The 25,797-nt window shown below is 30.8% G+C and overlaps 1 protein-coding gene across 1 annotated transcript in view; it reads right to left on the bottom strand.

Annotated features, from left to right (window-relative positions):
• LOC118193994 (uncharacterized) overlaps positions 1–24,526 on the bottom strand; it is a 43,337-nt gene extending 18,811 nt beyond the window's left edge. Inside the window, exon 1 of the mRNA XM_035365166.2 lies at positions 22,751–24,526. Within this exon, the coding sequence (XP_035221057.1) occupies positions 22,751–22,982 (232 nt within the window). The 5' untranslated portion in view covers positions 22,983–24,526. The remainder of the gene's footprint in view (positions 1–22,750) is intronic.
• Positions 24,527–25,797: the final 1,271 nt, after the last annotated feature.

Raw genomic sequence — 25,797 nt, 5'->3', positions numbered from 1 at the left:
TATAAAAAAAGAAACATAACAAGACGCTAAAATTAAAAGCAAATTTTTAAACCCATCTTGCGCTATAGCTGCAGGATTGGCTCCAATTTACTTTTAACTTTAGAATCTTTAAGACTCTCTCTCTCTCTCTATCTATCTATATATATATGTTTAAATAATACATCGCGATAACGTCTGGTGATGACAATTTGAAAAGTGATTCAGATATTCAAGTGATAAGGATAAAAAGTGAACTTCGAGACTAATAGCAAGTCTGGAGCTAAAACTTCAATAAGGAAAAAATCTGAAAGGTTTCATATTTTAACGGTCGCTCAAAAGGGATTGTTAAGGTTTTATACGCACACGGTGAGCTCGCAGTCTACCAGTCTGCTCTTGCACTCACACTTGCTAATTCATTTTCTCTTCTTTTCTGTCTTCCCTTTTTTTTTTTTTTTTTTTTTTTCTTGTTTGGTGTTTTTAGCTTTATTATTAAACATCATTTTCTCCACACTTACTCAATAAACAGTTCAACCACAAAATGTTTAAAAGCTGCAAAGCAGCATATGTTTAGAATTCACGATGCAATGTTAAGTATTGGTATGCAATTTTATTATGTTTTTCAGTTTATTCTCAGTTTAGGATATCAATATCCAGCTTTTTATAACGTGGATCACATAATTTTTTGCCTTTTTATTATTAACTTTCTATGATTTAGCTTATTTATTAAATATCACATTATTCGCACTTACGTCGCATAAAATTCAATTCAAGGGCAAAATCACAAAATATTTAAAAATAGCATACCTAAAGTATTCACAATAGAGTATTTGAAATTGCCATACTCAGGAGCTTGATACATGTTTATTTAAATAAATCCCATTAAAAAGTAGAAAAAAATATTCTTAAGAACTGTGTTTATTGCTTTTAAATTGCTTAGTTTATTCCTCAATAACCTTCCAGATTAAATTTGAAAGTATCTTTGGTTTTACCAAAGGCAACCTGTTTGCACGTGTAAGTTAAAAGTATTTTATTACCTGCCTCGGCAATAAAGGACTTTCATACAGCTGAGTTTGTTAATTAAAACTGTATAATATCTTATATTTTTCTAGATGGAAACAGTCTCGTACGCTGGAGATAAAAATATTTCATTTCGAACAGTGTAGTCACTGCTCGCTTTCAAATCGTTGAGAATGCTGATCAATAATTCATTAAAGTTTTACAAAATACGAAAACATTAAAAAACAAATTCGAAATTAAAGCTTCGGGCTTCCAGGTACACATGTTCGGATGGAGGTCTACGTTATTCAGAACTTGTTGGCTCTAGGAAGCTTCGTTTGTCAAAATGCGAGGACCATACATACTTAAATTCAGATTCTTCATTATTTAATTTCTTTAAAAGTAATACAGGACGATAATGTTTGGTGGCAACAACTCGAAAAGTGATAATAATAATACACCGTTTATAATAAACTAACGCACAAATCCCATTTCGAGACTAATAACCCTCTTTGAGCTAAAACTAAGGATTCTGAGCAGCATTCATCACGTGATATAAAATTGTATCTTTATTTATCAGTGGCTCTCAAAATTGTTCCTACAGACCTCTAAGGGTTCTTATGACCTCCAATAGAGTCTTGTTAATTTGAGGGTGGGTGGACAATTTCGAGAGGACCGCGAACGGTTTAATATAAAAGAAAATAATTGTAGCCCATTTTTATTGCTATTAAAAATAAATATCAGTAAAATTTAAAGCCGTTTTACGTCTTGAGTAAAATTTAAAAAAAAAAACTGTGTCCTTTTTTTTAGAGATAACAGTATGAGTGAAACGAAACAAAAATGCAGGCAATATGTAGAGACATTAGGTTATTTCGAAGCAGGAGAGATGAAAAATGAGCAATACTCTCGCTGGGACTCGCACCTGGGACATCTCGAATAGGCGCCAAGCGTGCTGACCATTACACCACAAAGTCATGCTAAGAAGACGGGAGAAAACCTTATATACTCTCCCTTTTAGAGGACGACTGGGGATTTGGGGACCCAGTCGCCAAATCCTGGTGGTGAAGAATCATCATTCATCACCTTTTATAGTTCGGTCGCCACTGTAGAGTCATTAGGTTATTTCGCTGTAAGAGAGATGAAAATTGCCGGGACTCAAACCCCGCAGCTCTCGAATACGCGCGGAGTGTGTTGACCATTACGCCACGAAGAGATGTTAAGAAGGCGAGAGAATTACCTTATAAATATGGTGTTGAATATTTAAAATATGGCTTTATTTCGTTACTAGGATATAGTACTTTACCTACGTCATTCTATTTAATAAAAATTTGTCTAACAAATCATCGAAACTTCAGGAACATTTTACAAAGCCCAAGTGATCAAAAAAGATGAAGATTTAACTTTTTAGAAACAATCAAAAAAAGTATTTGAAAGCACTGTCATCATGACAACATCTAGGGGAGATGACGATGAACTGCGTGCTTCTTATAACAATTCTTTACTGACTGGTGTACTTAATTATGGCAAAACACACGAGGGCTATCTAAGGGAAGGGATGCCTTCGTGGAGGACTTTCTAAGGAAAACTGGCTCGTGTACACGTTACACATGGAGAAAACCACGAAAACGCCCATAAAGCCAGCCCGTTCGCGGGATTCGAACATCGCACCGAACTACCAGTGTTCAGCGACTTTACCGCTCGGCCGCTGGTGGGTTCTCTTTACTGATTGGAAAGTCGGAAAGCCGGTGAGGAACTTATTCTACCAGTTGTAAATGAGGTAATAAAAAGCATCCTACATAAATCAACTTTTGATAGTATAAGAATTCCTTTGAGTAATAATGTAGTACAGAGGAGGATTGACAAAATGGCTCTGCATAGAAAAATTTTGCATGAATTCTTAAAAATATCTGAATTCTGTATTCAGCTTAAGAATCAATTTTGCCAGGAATTAGCTTATGTGAGATTTATAAAAGAACAAATTTCCGAAGAATTGTTATCTATCAAATGCTAGAAAACGATACGAAAAGTGAAGCAATGAATTAAAGAATTTCTTGTTGTTGTTGTGATTCTCACTTGTCTGATAGTAACATCAGAACAAGCCTACGAAATTCATCGAGGCAAAGAGTGCAAGATTCCACCTGTTTTGATGTTACTGTCAGACAAGTGAGATAAGTCACAACAACAACAAATCAAGGCTGGCATATATGAACAGAAAATTAATTCATGCAATGAAATTTAAATATGAAGGAATAAAAACCAAATACCCAAATCTGAATGAACATAAATTGCTTGGGATCTTGCAGTATTTCGCACCGTAAATTGTTATTCGAGTTTTATATTGGTTGCTTAGGTAATATCGGGATTATCTTTAGGCCAAGGATGATTTCATTTTCTCTATGCTCAATCACATCCTGAGAAAATTAATTCCCTCTATTTTTCCTAACCATCTCGGCAAAAAGAAATACATACTTTAACTCACTTAAATTAGTGTAAAATCGGTTTATTCTTCAGTTATTTGCCTTTCCAATGTATTGCTATATTTAGGATTTTGAATAGTAAAATGCAGCAACCAAATCTTTTAAAAACAAAATCTTGAAAACAATCAAAATCGTAAAAACAACCTTGTATTTAGCGTAAGTATAATGAGAGATTATACTTACGCTAAATACCAGGTTGTTTTTACGATTTTGATTGTCACATTAGCGTGTTCTCTTCTAGTCTATCTTGAAAATGGTTGTGGCAATCATATATGCATGATTTCATGGCTTTATACAAAATATGAAATTTCTTTTCTTTTCACCAACTTACTTCTCACCTCCCAAAAAGATGAATGACTCACTGCAGTGGACATTTTAATTTAGGATCTGGAAGGGACATGCAGACCAGAGGGTGCTAATCCTATTTCTGACAGGGGGCTCCCACGGCACTCCTCATCGAGGCGCCCCGCTGCGATAGCTAAGTTTTCGCAGAAGCTGTCGGCAGGGTAGTTCCTTATTAAGGAAATGTTTGATATGCTAAGCACTTTTAGGAAGTCCTTAATATATTCCTCTAAAGCTGATTAAAGTTATGGACGGTCTACTTACATGCGATGTTTTCTGAGGTAAAAATAAAATCGATTTTGTGCAAAAAAATATGTAAAATATGAGTAAAATTTAGATAAACGTTAAAGAAAAATAAATAGATAAATCCAAGAAGCTCCTTTAGTATCACTTTTGAGTTTTTTCATGCTCGTACTTGACATGAATATCTACAATCTTTTTAATTAAGACTCTTCGAATTAGAAAAATATAAATATGAACCCTTTGATAGATAAATTATTTTAATCACTTCAATAAATGTTCATTGCAAAGATTCAGAAATGCAATAGGTGACTCACAAAAAAGAATAAATCTTAAGAATAACAAATTATAAAACATCTTAAGAAATGCATTTAACTCTATGGACTCAGACGCACGCATATGGTTGCATTCTATTAAATTTGTGTTAATTTGAATGAAATCATACATATAATATTGTGGACGACATCGCCAATTGTCATACTGATCATGCGCTTGTAGATACTTCTTGAATGTCTATCTGCGTATTCAGTTTTTCATTGTTTTTGATAAATGAAAGTGTGTTGATGTTTCCGCGAAGCAGCGGAATTCTTTTACTCGTTTCTCAAACAAAGAGCATGCGTTTTTATCGTATTGCTTATTGTTGTTATACGTCATCCCATATTGGTATTATAGCTTTATAACTCTGTACACAGAGCTCAGTGCCAGCTTCAGTGTTGGAACATTGATAGTAAATATTATATCCGCTGTAGTAAAGTTAGTCGGCTAAGTTCAAAAGTGATTTTCAATTATTTAGAAATTTAAGTCTTTTGTTTTCATTATATCTGAAAATCAAGTAAGCAGATATAACTTTATGCAGCATTTTTGATTACCTACAGGTTATTCAAAAATATCTGACAACGATATAAGACGATAAAACTAATCGTAAGGAATTGTGTGGACAAACATTTCTCTGCTGGGTGGCATGTAAAATGTTTAGCTGGCGTAAATAGTTATTCTCCGTACGGATTTCGAGCGATGTACATCACTATGGGAAGGTTAAGCTTACGGACATGCATGTTATCTATGAAAATGAGGCTAAAACGGAACAGCTATTCAAAGATGATACAGAGGACAATTCTCCAGTTGCTCCGTTTTCGTTCGCAGTCCCCTAGATAAAATACATATCAACGAGATTTGCATTTGTATAGCGATGCATACCACTCAAATCCACATGAGGAATGACGATTTATGTCAGAAGAACTTTTTTACCGGCCGTTCAGCATCGCCCTCCAGATGCTCAAGACTCCATTTTCGCACACATATTCCATTACAAAATCTACTCCTTTTAGTCTCCTCTGCATTTTTGCCAGATATTTTTAAAATTCCTCAAAAATGTTCAGACGTCGAAAATTCATTTTGTTTTCTTTGTGATTAACTTTCCCTAGATTTTTGGGTTGAGCTATGTTTTATATTAAAAGCAATTAAAAGAGAAAGAATGAAGAACGGATTTGAGCACTAATATGTGATGTTAAATAAGCATTGTAATACAAAATTTATTTTAAATGAAATATTTTTTATGAAAGAGCGTATGCATTTATTATTAGCCATTAGATAACAGTACTTATTAAAATAATATTAAGATATCGAAAAATATACGAATAACACTTGAGTTAAAATAGAATCTTAAGAATCAGATTATAATTTTTTACGAATAACTCTTTGATATTGTTTTAATCTAATCTTATAGTTCTCATTAATTTCCTCTTTTTATCTCAAATTTTCTGCTAAAGAAAGCTTTCTGACAGCCCTTTTTATGGATGAAGATCAACATTTCTTATTCAGTACACAACGAATGTACGCAAGCTGAATTTCGTCAATTGGCCCAGTAGAACGGGAGATATAGAATTGCTCCCCCCTTTTTTTTTCTTGCATAGTGTGCATAATCATTTCATTGCTTTGAAACTTTAATGGATATACGTAACAAAATTTTCAGTCTCTAGTTATTTTTGAAATAATTATGAATTGCTTCCTTTGTATTCATAATCCTTCTTTTAAATAGCCCTTATTTTAATCTTCCTTTTAAATTAAATTTAAAAGCACATTCGAGATTCCCCGAAGACCTTCTCAACTGCAGCTGAATATCTCTCAACGTTTTGGTACTTTGTCAGCTATTGAAACTACTGTAAATTCATTGTGCACCTAGACTTGCTGTAGTTCTTTTGTTTCTTATAAAATAAATAAATGATATTGAGTTGTAGACCTGTTTTCAGCTAAATGAAGCACCACTCCACTCTGAGAATCATGTGCGAGATGAGTTAGGTCTTCGATTTCTAAGACGGTGGATTGGCAAATATGGAGCTATTTTCCATGACCTGAAGGAAATCCTGAACTTACCTCACTAGACTTTTTTCTCCTTTGGTCCTTCGGTCAAACATGATATTTACAGTGAAAGCATTACTAAACATGACAACTTGAAGCAAAGATTAACGCAAGCAACTGCAAATATTACATCAAGTTTCCTTGCTAGAAACAAAATATATGAACCGAAATAAAATATCGTTGTGAACTTTGTCGTGTTGTTAGTGACTGACATATTGAATTTTACTAATATTTCCGTGATCAAAACTTCAAAGACAGTTCATGAAATCCACCATTTATTCTAGGAGATGCTGTACATCTGCTTCTTTTACGACAGTATAAAACACCAAAATTTAGCTCAGAAAATGCACATAAGGCAAATTAAGTAATGTTAACTAGTAAAACAGAAAGACTCGTGATTTCGACTTTGGGCTAAAGAGACAAAGTTCTTAGGCACAATTTTGGCTTTTAAAGAGAGATCAGAAATCAAAGTAGACTTGTTCAAGGGTGATGAGAGGTCAAGGAAGACGTGATATGTATTGCCTAACTTAGCAGAAAGAGCAAAAATTATTTATTATTATTAGTGAAGACTGATTAGATTTTCGTTGGTTCAATCAATAATATATGTTTACCAAATGCAAAAGTACAAACGAAAAATAATCTGCGTATGTTTTTAAATCTACAATTCAAAATTCAAAGATAAAAAATCTCCAAATAACTTGCACTTCCAAGAGATCTTACGTGTGGCTCGTAACAGTTAAAAGTTTTTATTTGCTTTTCGAAGAGAAGTGACGGAACGCCTCTTCCACTTTCAGGGATGAGATTCGAAAATGCGATAGGTTTTACATTTTCAAATCTCTTCACATATTTGTAGTAGTAAAATATGAATCATTATGTAATGCTAAATAATTATTTTTGGTACCTCAGTTAATCATACATAGTCTTCAAAAAACTATGGCTCAATTTTTTATCTTCTTAAATATTGATCTTAAACATATATTCCCAAAATACAACGTTTCTAAACTAAGACAGAGTAATTTTTGCAAATATTTTCAGCACTGAGAGATTAGAAAAGCTTTGTAAATACAAAACTTTTTATACGGTTCATATAAAGCAAGACATTCAAACAATAGAATATTCAATAGCGTTTAATTAAAATTTTTGCAGTTTTACATGAAAGTGTTTTGCAGTTTTACATGAAATATTAGACACAACCGAGAACAAATTCATTAGCTCAGATCTTCTGCAAGTTCTCTATACTAAACAACTTAAATTAGATTTTCATCAATAGAACTCACAAACAAATGTTCCTCATTTTGGCATTAATAAATCCGCAATCGGGAAAACAAATTTTTTATTAAATTTACGACTGACTCGATGAAAATATTAATTAATAATATTTCTATGAATCTTATATATAAAGATATGAGAAATTTTATATTTAATTTATTACATTATAAAAAATATTTCATTAATTGGGCTCCTTTTGCTCTTCAGATCACAAGAACGGCTAATTTCTCTATTTTCAAAACCCCTCTAACCCTAGATCTAATCTAAACTGATTTCACAGAAGCCTGAATTTTATTTCTTAAAACTTTGTAATAGAAGCAAAATATTCATTAAGTTTAACAAATTAAACTCAGAATGTTTCGTAATTGGATAAGAATGTTCTTTGGGATTTAATAATTTCTCATTTGATTGTTCCTAACGTCTTCTTGTGAATATTTTATTCAAATAATACAATAGAAACTAAATAATAAAGTATTTTTATTCATATCCATGTGTTTCATGATTTTTTGCTGATGGTACATCAAAAATATTTTTTTAATATGTTAAAGTGTAACATAAAACTACCGAAGGAGCAACCCTATATTTGGTGTATATTTAGTCATGATCTCAATCGATTTTGAAGTCAAACAGGTACAGGCCCTTCTTTATCAGAAGTAAAGAAATTTGCAAGACTGGAAAGTAACGGGCGCAGCGGTAATATGTATACCCTACGGTAGTAAAGCGAACTAGAAGGTAGCGCCATCTGTCGGTGAAAACATTAACGAAATTGAAAAATTAAGTTAATAGAATTTTAAAAGCGTTAGAAAGGAGTGGATTAGACTTAAAGTCATTCACTAAATAAGATAAATCTTTGTGAATGTAGAAACTTCAAAAAAATCCAATTCACTAACTGGAAAAGCTTTTTGAATGATTTTTGCACACACAGAGTCAAAATTATGATTAAATTTCTAACTATGGTTAGCTATCGAGGACTTGTTAATTTCGCCTTTTTGGACACAAGATTCATCTTCCTTGATATGAAACTTTAAGCTCTTTTAATTTGGCCGATGTAGCTCAAAACACACTCATACCATAAGCTATAAAATACCCAAGAATCAAAGTCAGAAATGGATCTTTTTAAAATTCGAACCATATATTTTACTGATAGGCCAGAAAATAACTTGAAAACTGAACTTTTGAAGAATCCGTGCAATTTTATAACTGACAGTAGGATGAAATGGACAAATTTATTAATGTTATACCTAATAGCGGGATATCTTCTTTGATGATAAGCTTAAAATTTTTTAAAGGATTTATCAATAACCATGGAAAAAAAATACTCGATTAGTGGCAACTGATCCCAAATAATAGAGTTAATTAGCAAGCAATGGTTCTGAGCAACAAACGTTGAGAGCGCGCAATACATAAAAGTAAAAAGAAGCCATTTTTTGCTTAACTAGGAGACATGACTTAGCATAGGGCCATAAACAAACAGAAAATGGTTAACTGTAAACCATAGTAGTGGAATCACATTCATTGCGAAATATAAAAATATCGAGAAAGGGAAGGGTACTGTCAGATTCAGTTTCAAAAGTGAACTGGATGGCTGAATCAATCGAGCTTATAATAGATAAAATCTCGGATAAATCTTTTTCATTACCATCAAAAAGCGCGAAAGTGTCATATGCGTAGCAAATCCAGAAAGGAAATGATAGTTTCTCCAATAATTAACCTCGAAATAGTGCACGCAAATGTCAGCAAGTACAAGACTCAGGAGAGACCCATAGCTAATCCTTGAATTTAGTGATAACGTTCATTTTGGAAAACAAAGTGTGTTTAATCAAAGAGATTTTTGTATGAGAACTCAATTCTTCAGTTTCAGTGTGTGAAATGGAATTCTTGAATCCTAGTTTAAAGACAATTTAGTGCTCCTTCGACTGTGCTCGTCTGATTTAATACTCCTTTAACATCAAAAGAAACCATAATGAATTGCTGGGGAAAATCTGAAGACTAAATATTTGGCCAAAGGATATGATACCGTTCTAAAGTTCGAAACTATCGGTCGAAACGGAATTCCAATTTTGTAGACTTTGGGAAAAGCATAGAACAGAGCGCAGTTAGCAATAGGTGGGAAAAGTTATATTCTTTAACTGAGTTGGATAATATGAGAAGAATGAACAGCCTTTTTTTTTTTTCTTTCGTGAAACCAGAAGGTGAAAGTTCGGTACTTTTCCGTTTTGCCGGCGCAGCCGATAAAGTCGCCAGCAATGGTACAACTGATGCCAAACGGAATATCCTCGCTGGTAGCCTTTTGCGCCTCATTTTCAAAACAAGTCCCAGCCATTTCTTATCAGATTGATTGTTTCTTTCAATACTGGCATACAATTACATAGAATTTTTACCAGATAGTTCAATTTTATGCCCTAAGGCCCTGGCCCTTCGCGGTAATTAAGTCAATTATGATGCAATCACACCGCACACCCGAAGGCGAAAATATAGAAAAGGCAAAGTCAAGGGTTAAATTCATCAATTCTAACGAGAATGCACTAGCGAAGTAAAGCACTGCGGTTTTATATAATTTCTGAGTAAGCTATTCGTACGAATTCAAATAATTCTTTCATTTAAACTTGTATTCCAAATTAAGATTTAACTTGAAATTAATGTAGATAATTACTGAGATAATTAGATTTTTGTAGCGAAGTTTACGTGAGATAAGATCATTTGGGGGTCTCGTGATATGAATCATAAAAGCATAGTAAATTCTTGAATTAATGTCTTTTGACAAATTTATTGTCTTTATTTATTAGCTTTTTATAAAATTTTAAACTATATTAAAATGTTTATGCCTTCAAAATAAAAAATTCTTAAGAACTAACATTTTTTAACATTTTTTATGTGTATCCCGTATGTTGCCGCCAATAAAGTCTGCTAGGCGAGATTTGCGCCGGCGAAACGGAAAAGTACCGAAAGATCTTTAAGAATCGAGCAGTATGGGCCTCCATTTATCAGGTTCGAGACTCTATCAAGGTATGTGTGTTTGACCGCAACAATGGTCTGTCCACCCTTCTAAGCTTCAGAATTTATAATTTTTACTTTCAGTCTTCAAAAATTCTTCTTCAATTCGTGAATTGGATTTTCTTGAAGCTTTTCACATTTACAAAGGTTTATCTTCCTTAGTTAATGACTTTAAGTCCAAAAGTCCATCCAACCCTTTATAACGCTTTTAAGATTTTATTAATTTTTCAATGTCGTTACTATTTTTCGATAGATGGCGCTACCTTCTCTTTCACTTTACTGCCTGTAGGTCATAAATAAGACTTTTGCGTCCCCTGCTTTCCTTTCTTGCAGATTTCGTTTCTCCTGATGAAGAGGAACAATGAGTTTAGAGGCTAATTTGTTTTATGGAATTCATTTTAAAAAGCGTTCTCCTGGTCAATATTTTAAAGCTTGTAACGTCTTGTATGCTTCGGTGTCATAAACTGAGATTGACATTAGCAGACTGTTTAGTGAATTATCACTAAGTCTTTAAAGTACTACAAAGTCATTAACTAAGAAAGATAAACCTTTGTAAATGTGAAAAGCTTCAAGAAAATCCAATTCATGAATTGAAGGAAGGCATAAAGGTTTTGTTTTGTTTGGTTTATTTAATTATTGCAAAGCACACTAGGGCTATCTGCCTAAGGGGAGGAATGCCTTCGTGGAGGACTTTCTAAGGGAAACTGTCTCGTATACACGTTACACACGGGGAAAACCACGAAAACGCCCATGCAGCCAGCCCGTTCGCGGAATTCGAACCTCGGACCGAACTACCAGTGTTCAGTGACTTTACCGATAGGCCGCTGGTAGGCGGAAGGCATAAAGGATCCTTCATTAACTCAAATAAAATTCAGCCCTCAAAATCTATTGAGATCTTGCCTAAATCTCCTCCAAATAGAGGGTTGGCTGTTGCTTTCTTAATTATGTTTCACTTTGGCGTGCTTCTTTTCTGTTTTGATGTTAAAGTGTCACCTTTTTGACTGAAAGTAATAGACTTTTCATTTTAATTTTTATTTATTTATTTATTTTGATTTTATTTCGAGTTTACATCTAGGATAAAGTAATAAAATACAGATTATTAAAGAAAACGTTTGATAGGTAGGCATGTGTTAGTGACCATGGCTTTGTAAACATTTTTCCCGAAGATGTAACATAATTAGGCAAAGAAGCAGTCTTAGATTGTCATAAATTTGTAATGAAAGTCCCCGGATTGTTACAGGGAGACCTGATATAAATCAGTTTTTAAAAGAAAAAAAAAATGAAGGTTTAAGTTGCAAAAATTTTTGTAGAAAATCAATGGGTGGGATTAGAAGACAATGAATATAACCCGCTTCTATCGGGGGGGGGGAGTCAGACGGGAATTATAAAAAAGCTAAAACTTTAGAATTTTGAAAATTTCGGAAAAAGTTGGATTGAAATTAATATTATTAAGAAGATGAAATTTATGAATGTGAAAAGTTTCAGGGAAACTTAATATCTAATCGAAGAAGTTTTGTCGATAATTATCGCAGAATCAAGTCAAAATTCTGGTTAAATGATCGAATTTTGACTAATCTGGTATGATTACTTATCAAAGATTTATTTATCTCTTCTTTTCAAGTATAGGGTTAGTGCTTTTTGATACGAAATTTTAAATGCTATTCCTTTTGGCGTATCTAACCACATTGAGAAGAAATGTTTCTATTTCCCCAAGAAACTTTATACGCAAAAAGTGAATTTATTTGTTTGTACCATATAAAAATCCATTCCACACAAACCAATCTGCGATGCAGAAAATGTAAGTTGTTTATATAACATCTGTATATGCTTTCAGTTCCAAATTACTAAAGCATTTCGAATATTAGCTACATGAGTGATAACAAAATAAAAACTCCCGTTTATCAACATATTGTCAGCATTCTCCATCGATAAATAGTAATAGCATTCATATTGTAATAACGCAACGTGATAACTGTTTAAAGACAAACGCATGTTTTGATTCTGTATTAAAATTATTACTTAATCTTAACATGCAAAATAATTAGATTTTTATTTAGCTGCAAAGTTATCTATCGTGAAAAAATGTTATATGGCAAAGAAATGTTATTATGAATTTGCAGTATTAAGTTATTTTTAAACTGAAAATATTACAGTGATTATATTTGAACTACATATATTGTGAGCAAAATTCGTTTTTCATTCAGAATACAAAATATCATGTATTATAATTGCATGCATTTTTGGAGCTTCTAATTCGTACAAAGATATGCACGTGTAGGCTATTCTTCATGGAAGAATGAAAAATAGTAATAAATAATAAAACCGTACTCAGAAGTGATCATAAAACTCAAACCTGCTGGGAATTAAAATTTTAATTTTCAGTTTCATTTTGTACTTTATTCTGCTTTGGTATTATAAAGTATAATTAAATGAAAAATGACGAAATTAAATGTATCTTTATGCTCACTCATATGTATACCAAGTGTGGCTTATAATTATGCCCGTTCATTAGGTATACGTATTTTATTTAACCTGTGCAGATTAAATTAAAATGGTAAAAGAAAACAGAGGCTTGTTAGTTAACCCTCTCACTGCGTACTTTTTTTTATCAAAATAGGTTCAAAAATTGCGTATTTTTTTATAACATATTTCAAATCTACATATATTTTAGTGTTAAAATATACAAATTTTTTTTATAAAAGATTTTTTTTCAATATAGAATTAGATCATAGAAAAAGGTTGTCAGAATACTGAAATTGAAGAATAATGATATAAGAGGAAAATTTTGAAAATTAATATTGGTTAAATTATGATTTATTTTATGAAATACAATGGTAAAACATATATACTTATGAAAATATCTGCATAATGTAATATTTTGCATATCAGTTTTGCACCACTGTCGAACGCTTTCAATAGAAACTGAATTTTCAGATTCATCATTATCTGCAGAGAAATCCGAGAAATTCTCATCTGTTTCGCTATAACTATCATTAGTATACTTGAAATCAGAGTTAGAACTACTATCAGTGTCGGAAATTTCGTCAGAAATATAGGTTATATCACTCTCGAAACGCTTCCTGTCAGACATCTTTGAGCTCTGAAAAGTGTGCGCAAAATGCTACATTACGTATTCTTGCGTATTTGGCAGAAATGTGGCCAACTAACGCCGTCTGTTAGCCCACATTTAAATAAAAAATTAAAAATCACAGAAAGAGCGTGTTGCACAGTTAAATAGACGGCAAAAATTCGGAAATCGCGGGTTCTGCAAATTTTGCTACTTTTATGTTGCCCGTGGAATTGGCGGGATGAGCAGCGAGAGGGTTAAGTGAAATTCTAGTTGATCAGAATGTGGGGTTTCATACCGTAAAGAAGAGTAACGCACGTAAGTTCCATTAATGCGGAACTTTCGAAATCAAAATTAATAAAATTATTAATTTTCTAATAAGTTAATGATTAAAATAGCAGAAAGAAAACTGATCTGGTGTTGCTTAAGCAGTAGTCTCATACTCAAACAGCATGCAGGCCGAATGCATGTTAACTGAAGACAACTGACGGGAAAGAATTCTTTTTTAAGTAAAATAAAAACTTTTATCAAAAAATAACCAAATTTTAGATTTCTCTTTCTAAATACTTATTAAAATATACGTAAATAATAATAATAATAATAATAATACGAAGGAAATTTAATTCAAATTTATGCTTATTTTCTAAATGAAATCCAACGTTTGGTACCTGCAAGGTATTTTTATTTATTTTATTTATTAAACTTTGTAATTAGAAAATATTGACAATTAGATATTCATATTTCACACAGATATTTATTTCAAATATTTCTAATACGTTTAATTAATCATTAAATAAATCACTTTAATTTAAATTTAAAATAAACAAATTACAAAAACTTTCCGAATGAGAAAAAACTTGAGAATAAGTAACGACATCCTAATCGCTTTCCCTTATGCATTAAAACCTCTTCGATGCAAATTAAAGTACATATATTAGTATGTAAATAATCTTAAATTTTGCATGCAGATACAAGATTTGTTTCTATCCTGGTTTCGTTTGGCTTAGTTTAGTTTATTATAACAAAGCACATTAGAGCTATCTGCCTAAGGGGTGCCTTCATGGAGGACTTTCTAAGGGAAATGGCTCGTATGCACATTACACATGGGGAAAATCTCGAAAACGCCCTTGCCGTCAGCCCGTTTGGTTAGATTCGAAGCCAGGGCTGAACTACTACTGTTCAACGATTTTACCACTCGGCCGCTGGTGGGCTTTTTGTTTGTACGCTATCCGTGCACTGGAAAAAAATTACTAGAAATTATTTTCATCATGAACTGTATCTGCTCGTTTCATAATCAGGCTCTTTTCTTATTAATTTTTAATTTTGAAAAAGAACTGTTCACATATGTTTCATCAAACAAAACGATTATTATTAACGAAAAACTGAGTGTGTTGACTTTTTACAATAAAAAAAATAAAAGTTAATCAGCTCCGTGGCTTCAAATCTTTCAATAAGATTCATATCATATTGTAAATTAATTGGCTCAGTTTTATGGTTTTCTTGCTAGTTTTTAATGGTAATGAAAGTAATGTAAATTAGGACTTCAAAATAATTAAAAAACTTGAAATCTTTGCAATACATACATAGCTGAAAAGTATTCGCGATCCGAATAAATTTGCGCACGGTCCGCGGACTGCCAGTTTGAAATGACTAGAGGAAAGTACTTCCGTTTAAAAGCCCTAGTTTATTAATATTTAGAGTTAACTGCTGATTTTAATATCATTATGGTGTGATTACTTTACGTATTTAGACAAGATATTAACCCGACTTAGTTATTAATATGGGTTAATAAAAAGTCATATTTTAAAGTAGTTTGACGTATATCCAAGTAATAACCATAAGTAGTCCAATCTTGTTATTATTTTACGTCAGATTTTAAAGCTACTATTTTAATCATTAAGAGTTTGAGTAACATTGGACCCTAGCTTTTAAAAAATAATCGATAAAATTCTACCATCATCTGTTCTTCCGTATGAAAATTTTTGTTCAATTCCTATTGGACTTAATTCCGTTCTGGAGTTTGTATCTGGAATTTTTGGAGTTTGTATGTTTGCTTCACATATAAATATTCATCAAAGGTAAAACTGAAATTTAGTTTATTAGAAGAAAATGATGGAAAAATTAGCATTAAGGTATATTTCTAGGATTTGCGAATACGACTTTTTATTGAACTTTAACGACACGTCACTGATTCCGTATTTTAATCGCAGAGCTGTTGTAAAAATTTCGTTGTAACACTTGTCAGTTTTTGTTTGCACCGTAAACATCAGCAGCTCAACCAGTAGCCGTTATCTTGACTTCTTCAAGTACCAAAGATTACATATCGTTAAGGGTGTGGATAAACATTATCTGACTCACTTTTCAACAACCCAGGTGGCTTAAATTTTTTTAGATAACTGAAGGAAAATCCGGGTGGAATAAATACCGAATTAGAAATTCCTTCTTCCAATCTGAAGTAATATTAAAAAGATCTAAACATATCGCTGAAGAATTGTTGAATTCGTTGTAGAAAACAGATAAATAATGCACATGATTTACCAGGTTTGTAACAGTATTTCACATGGCTGCACATGTAATTAGGCAAAAACATTCACTGGAAAATCTATAGTCCCTAAACTAAGGCTCTCATCCTTTTCGTAAAATTAAATTAATTGTTTCTATAGTATGTACGACGTCGCGATCAACTAGTGAGTGAATAAAAATTTAAAGTAATATTCTAATAATGGAATATATGAATAGCTTATGATCGACTGATAAGCACTTTGCGATCGACAGTTGGTAAGATATTCACTGAACATCGCCGCAAAAATTCGCTGACGGAAACGTTTCATCGTCATACAAACTTCTTTGTAAAATTGAAAGAAAATAGAGAACTTTTCAATTTTTAAGTATCGTGGTTATACCCTCATGGTAGCTGTGTGATTTTAAAATATCGTCGCAAAAATCATTGCTATAAATGTAAAGCAGTTTACACAATTATCGCAGGACGTTAATATCACAGCATGCGTTTTCAGATTTCGTAAGTTTGAAATGTGCATTCGCTGTTGTAATAAGAAGGAAGAGCTAGAAAAATTAGGAATACTTTTAGATATATTACCCAAAATTTTTTAATTCATTGAATTAATTAATCTTTAGCTGAAAAATTAAAGTAAACGAGGAAGAAAAGAAAGAAAAGGAAAAGAGGAAAAAAGAAGCAAAATAAAAGTAGAAAAATTACATCTACTCGTAGTAATCAAAAGAATCTCAAACTTACGCAGTTATATATTAAAAAATATTTTTTATTTAATTATTTTTTGAAACGTATTATTATTTATTCATGGAAATACAAAAGATTATAAAAAGAAAGATGATTATGCAAATTTGCATTATTAAATTTTTTATTAAGAGTCAAAATATAAAATCATTTTTTCTGCTATTGCTATTTTGATATTCTTTCAGTAAGATATACGTTCTTACTGAAAGAATATCAAAATAACAATAGCGGAAAAAGTTTGTTTCGTTTAGTTTGTTTCGCTTGTTTTGTCGGTTCATTTATTTTCTTGGCGCATAATTTTGTTAATATTTTCAAACGGGTAATTGTTGAGCTGTTCATTTGTTGATATGAGATTGACTTTGGAGTAAATTAAGTAATACAAGTTTGGGTATGCATCACATTTTGGGAAGTGTGAAATTAAAAAATTAATTCTAGAATTTTAAAAGTATATTTTTTACAGCGGAAGTAAAATTATTTAGCCCTCACATACATGCATTTTTCACTTAAGTATTTTATCAAATATTTCGTATTTATTTAAAATGTATTTTTTAATATTTCTTGATTCTTTTAAATCCGCTTGCTTGCTTTGATTACATGTTTTGTATACATATATGTTTGAAAATATTGCATAATCACTGTATGAATTCAGGTGTGTAATTTGTGTTTCTCACATCCGTCAATCTTGATATAAAGATTTTAATGGTTTGAAAGTGTTTACTTTATATAACACTGTTAAATGCACATACTTGTAAAACGGCAAATTTCGGCAGTATGTGAATGTTTTTTTTTTTTTTTTTTTTTTTAATTTTTTTGTTATTTACCTACTAATCAGAAGCCTACAACTGTTTATCTATAAATCAACACCAACTATGATATGTATTTCTATTTATTGCATGAAATTAAAAAAAGGAGACCCTACCGTGCTATTTTTCCTAATATTTTATAATAAGGATAATGCTTGATTGTATGTATGCTGTTCATAATTTAATTAAATACTCACTGTATCAAAAAAACAGCGTTCTTAAAATTTTAGATTACATTTAACACTTAGCAGAAGATCTTATTATGAAAAATAACTCAAATCCAAATAGCGCAAAACATTTTTAATATTAAAAATTGTAAAATGTAATAAAAGTATTTTAAAAAAATTAATGTTTCTGTACCAGTTACGCAATATGTAGTATTAAGTACATTTTTATTAATTACAATTAATTAATAAAAATTAATAATACAAAATAATTATAATTAGGCTTAATTTAAATTATTAAAAATTATAAAAATTTCCACTTGGACGTGCTATAAATTAAATGCATTTTAATTTAAATCAGGGTCATACATTGTAAAAAAGTAAGGTAAAGATTTAAATTATGAAAAAGTGCTATTATTTTTGAAACAGTTTATTAATTAATAACAGAATTATTAAATTTGGGCGGTAAATTAAAGATCTTATGCCGATTTATTTTGAGACTTCGTTATGCGCAAGAGCGCGTGGAAGATAAAAGTCTTATGTTTAGCTCCAGGACATTACCTGACAAAGGTACTCTACTAGATTCGTTTCCTTCTTCCTGCTCGTCAGTTTCCATGGCATGACTGTGTTTACGGGTTTCATTTTGCTGCGATGTAATTTTATATAATAACCAAAACTATATGTTTCTTTAAGATGTTTACAAAAAAAAAAAAAAAAAAAAAAAGGAAAGAAAGAAAAAGATTTTTCTTGTTATATAACAGCACTAAACTTAAATGTACCTGTAGAAGTCTGTGATATATTGTTTTCTTACTCCAGTGATGTGTTTTGTCAAATATGGTTGTCTTGAAACTTTTAATAGATTCAGATTTATGCATGCGTGCTTAATTATACCGATAAGAAAATGAAAATTCGTATAGCTTCCTTAAAGGTTCATGTGAATATAAAATGTGTTTGCGAAAATTTGCTGAATTTTATTACGGTTAAATGATTTTAAATGATCAAGAGCAGATGTCTTCGAAAATATTTCCATCTATCTTGGATACGCGGGAAAGAGTTCACCATTTGAGATTTCATTTAAGTGTAGTAAAGATTTCAGACTTTGATTTCCAATCTTTTCAGTTGAGGAATATACTTATGCTGATGTCTTTAATCTCAAGATGCAGATTATTTTGAACCATCAATATTTTTTCCATTATTGCTGTGAACGTTCTACTTGCATACTGAACACTAAATGAGACTCTTTAGTAGACTATTTTCAACTATTTCTCATACATGTATGCCAGATCTAAATTGCTTTTGAATCCAACTAATATGTGTTCAGGTAAACCTAACTTTCTCTTAGCATAAAAAAAGAAATGTCATTGATCCATGAAGTTAGCCGCTTTGTACTGCATTAATTCACTTTTACACGAAGTTTTTCAATAAGCTTATTTGGAAATTTTTTAACATTTACAGCAGTTTAATAAAACTAGCGAAATCACGTAACCTTTAAATGTAATATCACAAAGCTTAAAAATTAGTTATGTGGTAAATGCATAAGATTAAGGATATGCTTAGATACTAGTCTACATTATGATTTGCGACCATAAAACGAAACCAAACTTATTATACAAAAGTTCTATTTGCCAGGTACTCAGACGCTTCCATAACAGTTGATTCAAGATTTCAAACGTATGACTACTAATGAATTCAGTATAGTTCCATAGACGCATTTTTTTCACCTTTACAATTTTCTCTTTTTCCCTTCCTCAACAACAACAATATATAAAATGCCTGTTGATATATTGCTTACATTACTGGTACAATATATGATCATTAGCAGTTATAAGTTAAGTTTAGGAAAGACAAAAATTATATTCATTTTTGCAACCGCGGCAGATGTTCCTACTCATAATCTCTCCCATTTCAAAGGTCATTTGTGCTACGTATATTTTATTCGAATACTTTATTATATTTTTTTCATTTATTAAGGGGACTAGGTACCCCAAAATCAATGAAATTACCGATTTTTCAATTTTTTGCTGAAAAAGTACCTTAATACACTTACTACACTGAAGAGGAATTTTGAAATGATCTGAGAATAATAAATGTTATAAAACGGTTTTTTAAAATTTTGACACCCCTTTAAATGCCACACCCCCTCAGTGTTTATTTTATTTTATATTTTTTTTACTTCTTAATTTTTTTAGTAACTTACTAAAAATCAGTGTAAATGAAAAGGAGTGTAATCAAAAAACTCTGTTTATGCGTATATACTGATTTATTTAAATACAAATTAAAGTTGGATTTCACCTTTAAACTGGCAAGTTTATATATTTATACTGAGCTCAGCAAATAATTTTATGTGTATTATCAGTCAACCAAAATGCTATGCTTATTCAAAAGTTGAAATTATCTGTGATTAGATACGAACAGAAAGAGGTGGTGTAATGAAAGTGATCAAATTTCTGACCGTAGCATTATTGAAATAGTGCTGGAACAAACATTAAACTTTTTAATTAATTAAAATGCACATAAATTAATTTAAAATGCAATTTATGTACGAGAACAAATGGCTAAAATAAGAGAAGAAATCACATAAGCTGCTGAGTGGTTTTAAATAAAATGTTAAAATTTCAAATGTCCGTTAAAATTTCAAATTTTGCTTTTTAAAAAATGAATAAAACGACAAATTAATATTATTAATAATGATTATAAGCGTTTTAGAAAATATATTATAATTAATTCATTCATTAAAATTGTTTTGAGCGTGTTTTAAAAAACAAAAACAGGTAAAGAAAAATTCTACTTTATTTTATGATATTTTTGCAATATTTCTAGCCAGATAAGGTTTTAAACAAAAGCTTGTAATTTATATTCATATTAATCAATTGAGCAGTACTAAGTTTTATTATAAATTTTTTAAGAAATTGGAAATGATTTAATGACCGTCCAGACAGTTTACATTCTTTAAACTGCGATTTCTCAGTTTGCAATTTTTTAATATATCCTTTTACTTAAAGTCCTAAAACTTGTTCAGATATGGACCACATTATTTAATAATTTTACTGCTTATTTAAAATTATATACTAAATAGATTCAAGAATGGGATTTGAAAAATAATGAAAAGAAAAATTATTGGAAGTAAAAATGTTACTGAAATCATATTTTTTTAAAGTTTTCATATAAAATGTGCTTTTTATTTTTTTTTCTCAGAAACTAATTCATTAATTGAAAAATCGATCCCTAAAGTTATTAAGAACACTATTATGAATACAATAAAAAAATTTGAAGAAAAATATTGAAAATTGTGGAAAAAGAAAGAATTTTTAAATGTTGAATTTTTTTTAAAAAAATTCAAATTAAACAAAAATTGAAAGCAAAAACATTTTTTTTCAGCTAAACTATTTTGTCTCATAAAACCACTTAATATTATTCATAAAAAGTAGATGAAAGTGCTTAAATAAAAAAAATCATTCAAAAGGTGCCGAGTCCCCTTAAAACATCAAATGTCTTTACAAACAATGAAAGTGGCACTAACAGCTATTTCGATTTTGAATTTCTCATTCCATGACAAAAACTAAACATTGTTGTAGGTATTTATATTTTAATACAACCAATATTAGTATATGACTTAATACTTTTTGTCATAAAATACATATATAATATGAACTTAATTCGAAACTAAATACATAATAACATAAACTAAATTTTAAAAAAAAAATAGAAAACATCTAGAGAAGCTTTATGGAAAATGTTGTCTCAGTTTATTTTCCTTTAAAAATTATTTAATCAAAATTACATTGACTTTTTTACAGTATTAAAGTAATAAAACCTGTTATGAATTTTCAGTTTTGCATTCAGCTGCAATTAGTTCGCGATTTCTATAAATTTGGTTAGGAAATCACTGGGTAATGCAGTATACTTTAAAAAAAATGTAAGTCTTCTAGTTATTTATTTTTATGGTTATTTTATTTTAAGAATATTTACTTAAAATGTTATTTACTTCAATGTGCATTTTCTTGCTTTATTGGTATTTGCTTGACTAGAATAAGCTTGAAGTAAAAGGCACTGATTGAAATGTTCGCAACTGCTTTTTACTTGCGTTCAAACAAGCAATTACCAAGCTAGAAAAGTTTACAAAACACTGATTTTAAAAAGATAGCTAAAATCTGTTAATTTACTGAGTAATAAAATATTTTTATCCATTGAAATTCAAAATGTATTAAATTTTCTTATCTTTTCATTAATGGACATTTCCAATTTGTTTATTGGAAATCAAAACTTTAACTGCTAAAAATTGACATATAATTTTGAAAACTTCGTATTTTTTAAAATTCTCGGAAACCCGTAATTAGATATTTGGAAGAATTATTAATTATTGAATGTATTTCTTATGATTTGCTTATTAAGAAAGCTTACTTCCTATCACTAGAAAGGCCTTTTTGTAACAAGTTGGAATATTATATTAGCGAAAGCTCTCTTCATTGAAATCGATTTAATAGAAACAAAACCCTTTGTACCAACGATGACAGAAACAAAAAATAATGCTTAAAACAGATTTGTCACAGTGAGTTAAGAAACTAGTTAAACTGCTTAATAGTTTACAATAGCTTGCCAAATATGTTTTAGCAATTTTAGTCTAGTACTAAACATTATACGAATTAATAACTCTATTAATAATGTATAGGTTTTCCCAAATCCTAAAATTGAAAAAAGTAAAAATCGAGAAAAAGTACTGAAATTATTTGGAATGACTATTAAATCAATATCTGGTTGACTAGTTTTAGCATAAGGGAAACAAATAAAGCATAAAATTGTCTACTTACGCAGGGCGGCGTATGCTGGTATTATTTCTGATGTCAGCCATCTGGAATACGTTGCTTCCGGACAAAGTCCACCGTAGCAGAGAGCAGGTATAGTCACATCTGATAAGTCCAGCGCTCTAGGTATTGGACTAGTCCTGGTGTTTGGACTGGTACTATGCTGGGAATGCTTACCCTCTGGAAGGTCCAAAATATCCCTCACACTAAATCCGCTAGGTTTAGTGGTGGCCGTCATGATTATTTAAATAACTACATTCCACAAACACTTTAGCAGAAGTGCACTTCCATCCATAGCAAAAATTTTACTTCATACAAATCTAATCTAATAATTTGCTCTCTTGTTGGAATTTCACTGTTAATTCTTCAATGCCTCAATTCTTCTTATTTTTCCCTCTTTATTAAAAACGAAAATTTCAATGTATCGTTCTCAAGGTGTTCTTTAAAACCAGTTGAATGAGTTTCGGAAAACTGTAGTTTTTATTAATACAAACAGTATAAATTCTGTCAAGAAACTAATATGTTTTCCAGATATAATTTGCTAAACTCTAAGTGCTTTATGACTGTTTGTACAGTATTGAGTCTGCACAAAATACAGAAGCACAATAATGGTTCTTCATAAGAATATTTGTTTCAAATTTCAAGTTTTTATTTGTTCTCAAAAAAATTTATTATTTCGAAATGACTTCTTTAAATCTTAATTCTGACTATTATCTAAATGCATACTTGTTAATAATTGTATAATACATAGGCAATAATTTTCAGAAAGTTTATATTTCAGCTGAGCCGACTGGAGTACTTATTTTATCCAATACACACTTGTCATATTTTTGAGAAAAATTATCCAAATTAATTTATCTGTCGGCAAAAGTGTTAAAATATAAATAATTAGTGATCAGACCCATTTTTTGAATAGAATTCTAGCTTGACCAGTCATCTGCAGTAACTGCGGCGGAGAATTCAGTATTTCAAATAACTGATTTTCTTACTTCAGCTTCTGCAAAATCTTTAACTTTTTGTATTATTACATCTTGAAATGTCATCACAGTTTTCAACTGCTATTTTGTTCCAAATGATTAAGAAAAAGTCACACAGTAAGGTGAGATACAACTATACTTTTATATTAATTAAACCACCAGTTTCCAATTAGATTCAATTGCTCTTACTTTAAGCAATAACAAACTATAATTTTTAAGATAATGCCTTTCAACAGTGGGTTTTCCAATGAGTATCAAAATACATCCACTATCTCAATTATATATATTTTTATATCGCCGTAAACTTTCCGATTTTGAAAACACAAAGAATTTTCCTCACTTATGAATCACAATTTTCGAAAATATATCGACAGCAGCTTTCAGACTCAGTTTCCAGATCCCGATGATGAAAATATTTACATTTTTGGAAACCTGGAACAATCTCGAAAGAAATGGGGATATTCTTCTCTCACTCTTTATACACACTTTTCTCTGGTCTTTCCCGGAATAGTTTGTTACTTATTGAACCTACATACTTTAATAATTGCTTACACCTTATGAAATGCACTTTAAACGGGCAGATAGCTAAATAGAGAAGTTTTTTAGAGTTTTGTTTTAAGTAATCAAAGTTCGATAACTCTTAAGTAAACAGGCATTTGCACAATTATTTACATTAAGATTAAATAACGGAAACGAATAACCATGAAACACAAAATGTCAATAACACTTTCCAACTGCCTAAAACGGCATCTATTTTGTTTTAACGATAAACAGCTGCTTGCTTTGCCGCACATTGAAACGACCGGAGTTCACTTTCATTATCTCGACGAGAGATAGTTGAATACGGAGACGGCGTTACGGCGCATGGGTGTTGTCCGTCGATCCGGACGAAGTCAGGACCACCCCCGCGGGGGCTATTGGGGAGAGGGTGATCTGTTTTTGCTTCAGGATTGGAGAAGGAGAAAGAAGCTTTAGGGAGGAGTGACTTCAAGCGCCAAACGTCGTGTTGTTACAGGTTTCTTTTTTTCGTTGGCCCTTTCCTGCCCTTCTTTATTCCGTCCTGTTGTCGTTTCTTGTTTTTCTCTATTTGTTTGCTTTCTGGCCGATGGTAAGTAGGGGGGTCGGTGATGTGTTGAAAGAAGTTCTGACAGGTTGCAAAAGTGATGCCAGGCTAGTGGAGGAAATGGGTCAATATTCCGATACGAAATTGCTGTTTATTTCCATGCCGCGAAAAGTTGCAAATGTTGGTGTCGGCTGAACCAAATTATCTCAGTTAGAGATTCTTAATTATTAGCGTACGACAGATCCCTTCGAGAGGCATGGTTGTTTTAAGAATCTATAAATCTATACATTTAAGTATATCATTTAAGTATAATCTATACATTTAAGTATATCAAACAAAAAAAAAGTATTGAAAAGTTGAAAAATGTATTCAAAATTACGTCATATATTCCAATTAATAAAAACTTTTCAAGCAATTTCCGTGGAGAATATAATACATTCAAGATACATTACGAAAGTGATAACCCTTTTCCAAATAGCATGAATTAAAAAACAAATTATTTTGTATTGATTTGCGTAGAATATGACGTTAGAAACATCTCTTATTAATAACAACGATGCTAAAAATGTTAATAAAAATTAGCAGTTGTGCATATAATAAATTAAATATATTTAAAATTATGTAAATTAGATGTGCTACTGAAAACAAAATTTATATATAAATTATTAAGAATAGAATTTACTAGTTTAAAACGGTCCATTTGGTTAAACAATTGCGTATTCATTAAATATGAAAGATAAATTAAAAATCTTATGCTTTACAACACACTGAGCTTCCTTTTCATGAGACTTTACATAAGTTGATACATCATAACCTAACAATCCCAAATTTTTGGAAAGATGTCCTTAGCAATTTTAATGATAATAAGCAGCAAACGTAATCCAGTTGCGATTATTTAATACAAATTTTTTGTTAAAAAAATCGCAACATCACATAAAATATTTAACAGAAACTTATTTGATTTAACTAATTTAAAGAAACTTATCTATTTGGTGAAAAAAAAAATATTGTCG

Source organism: Stegodyphus dumicola, chromosome 6 (genome assembly GCF_044657685.1).
Source record: "Stegodyphus dumicola isolate Sdum_Otavi_A_Nest chromosome 6, ASM4465768v1".
NCBI classification, from domain to species: domain Eukaryota; kingdom Metazoa; phylum Arthropoda; class Arachnida; order Araneae; family Eresidae; genus Stegodyphus; species Stegodyphus dumicola.
The sequence above is the reverse complement of the archived record's forward strand: the minus strand, read 5'-3'. Positions and strand labels throughout refer to the sequence as shown.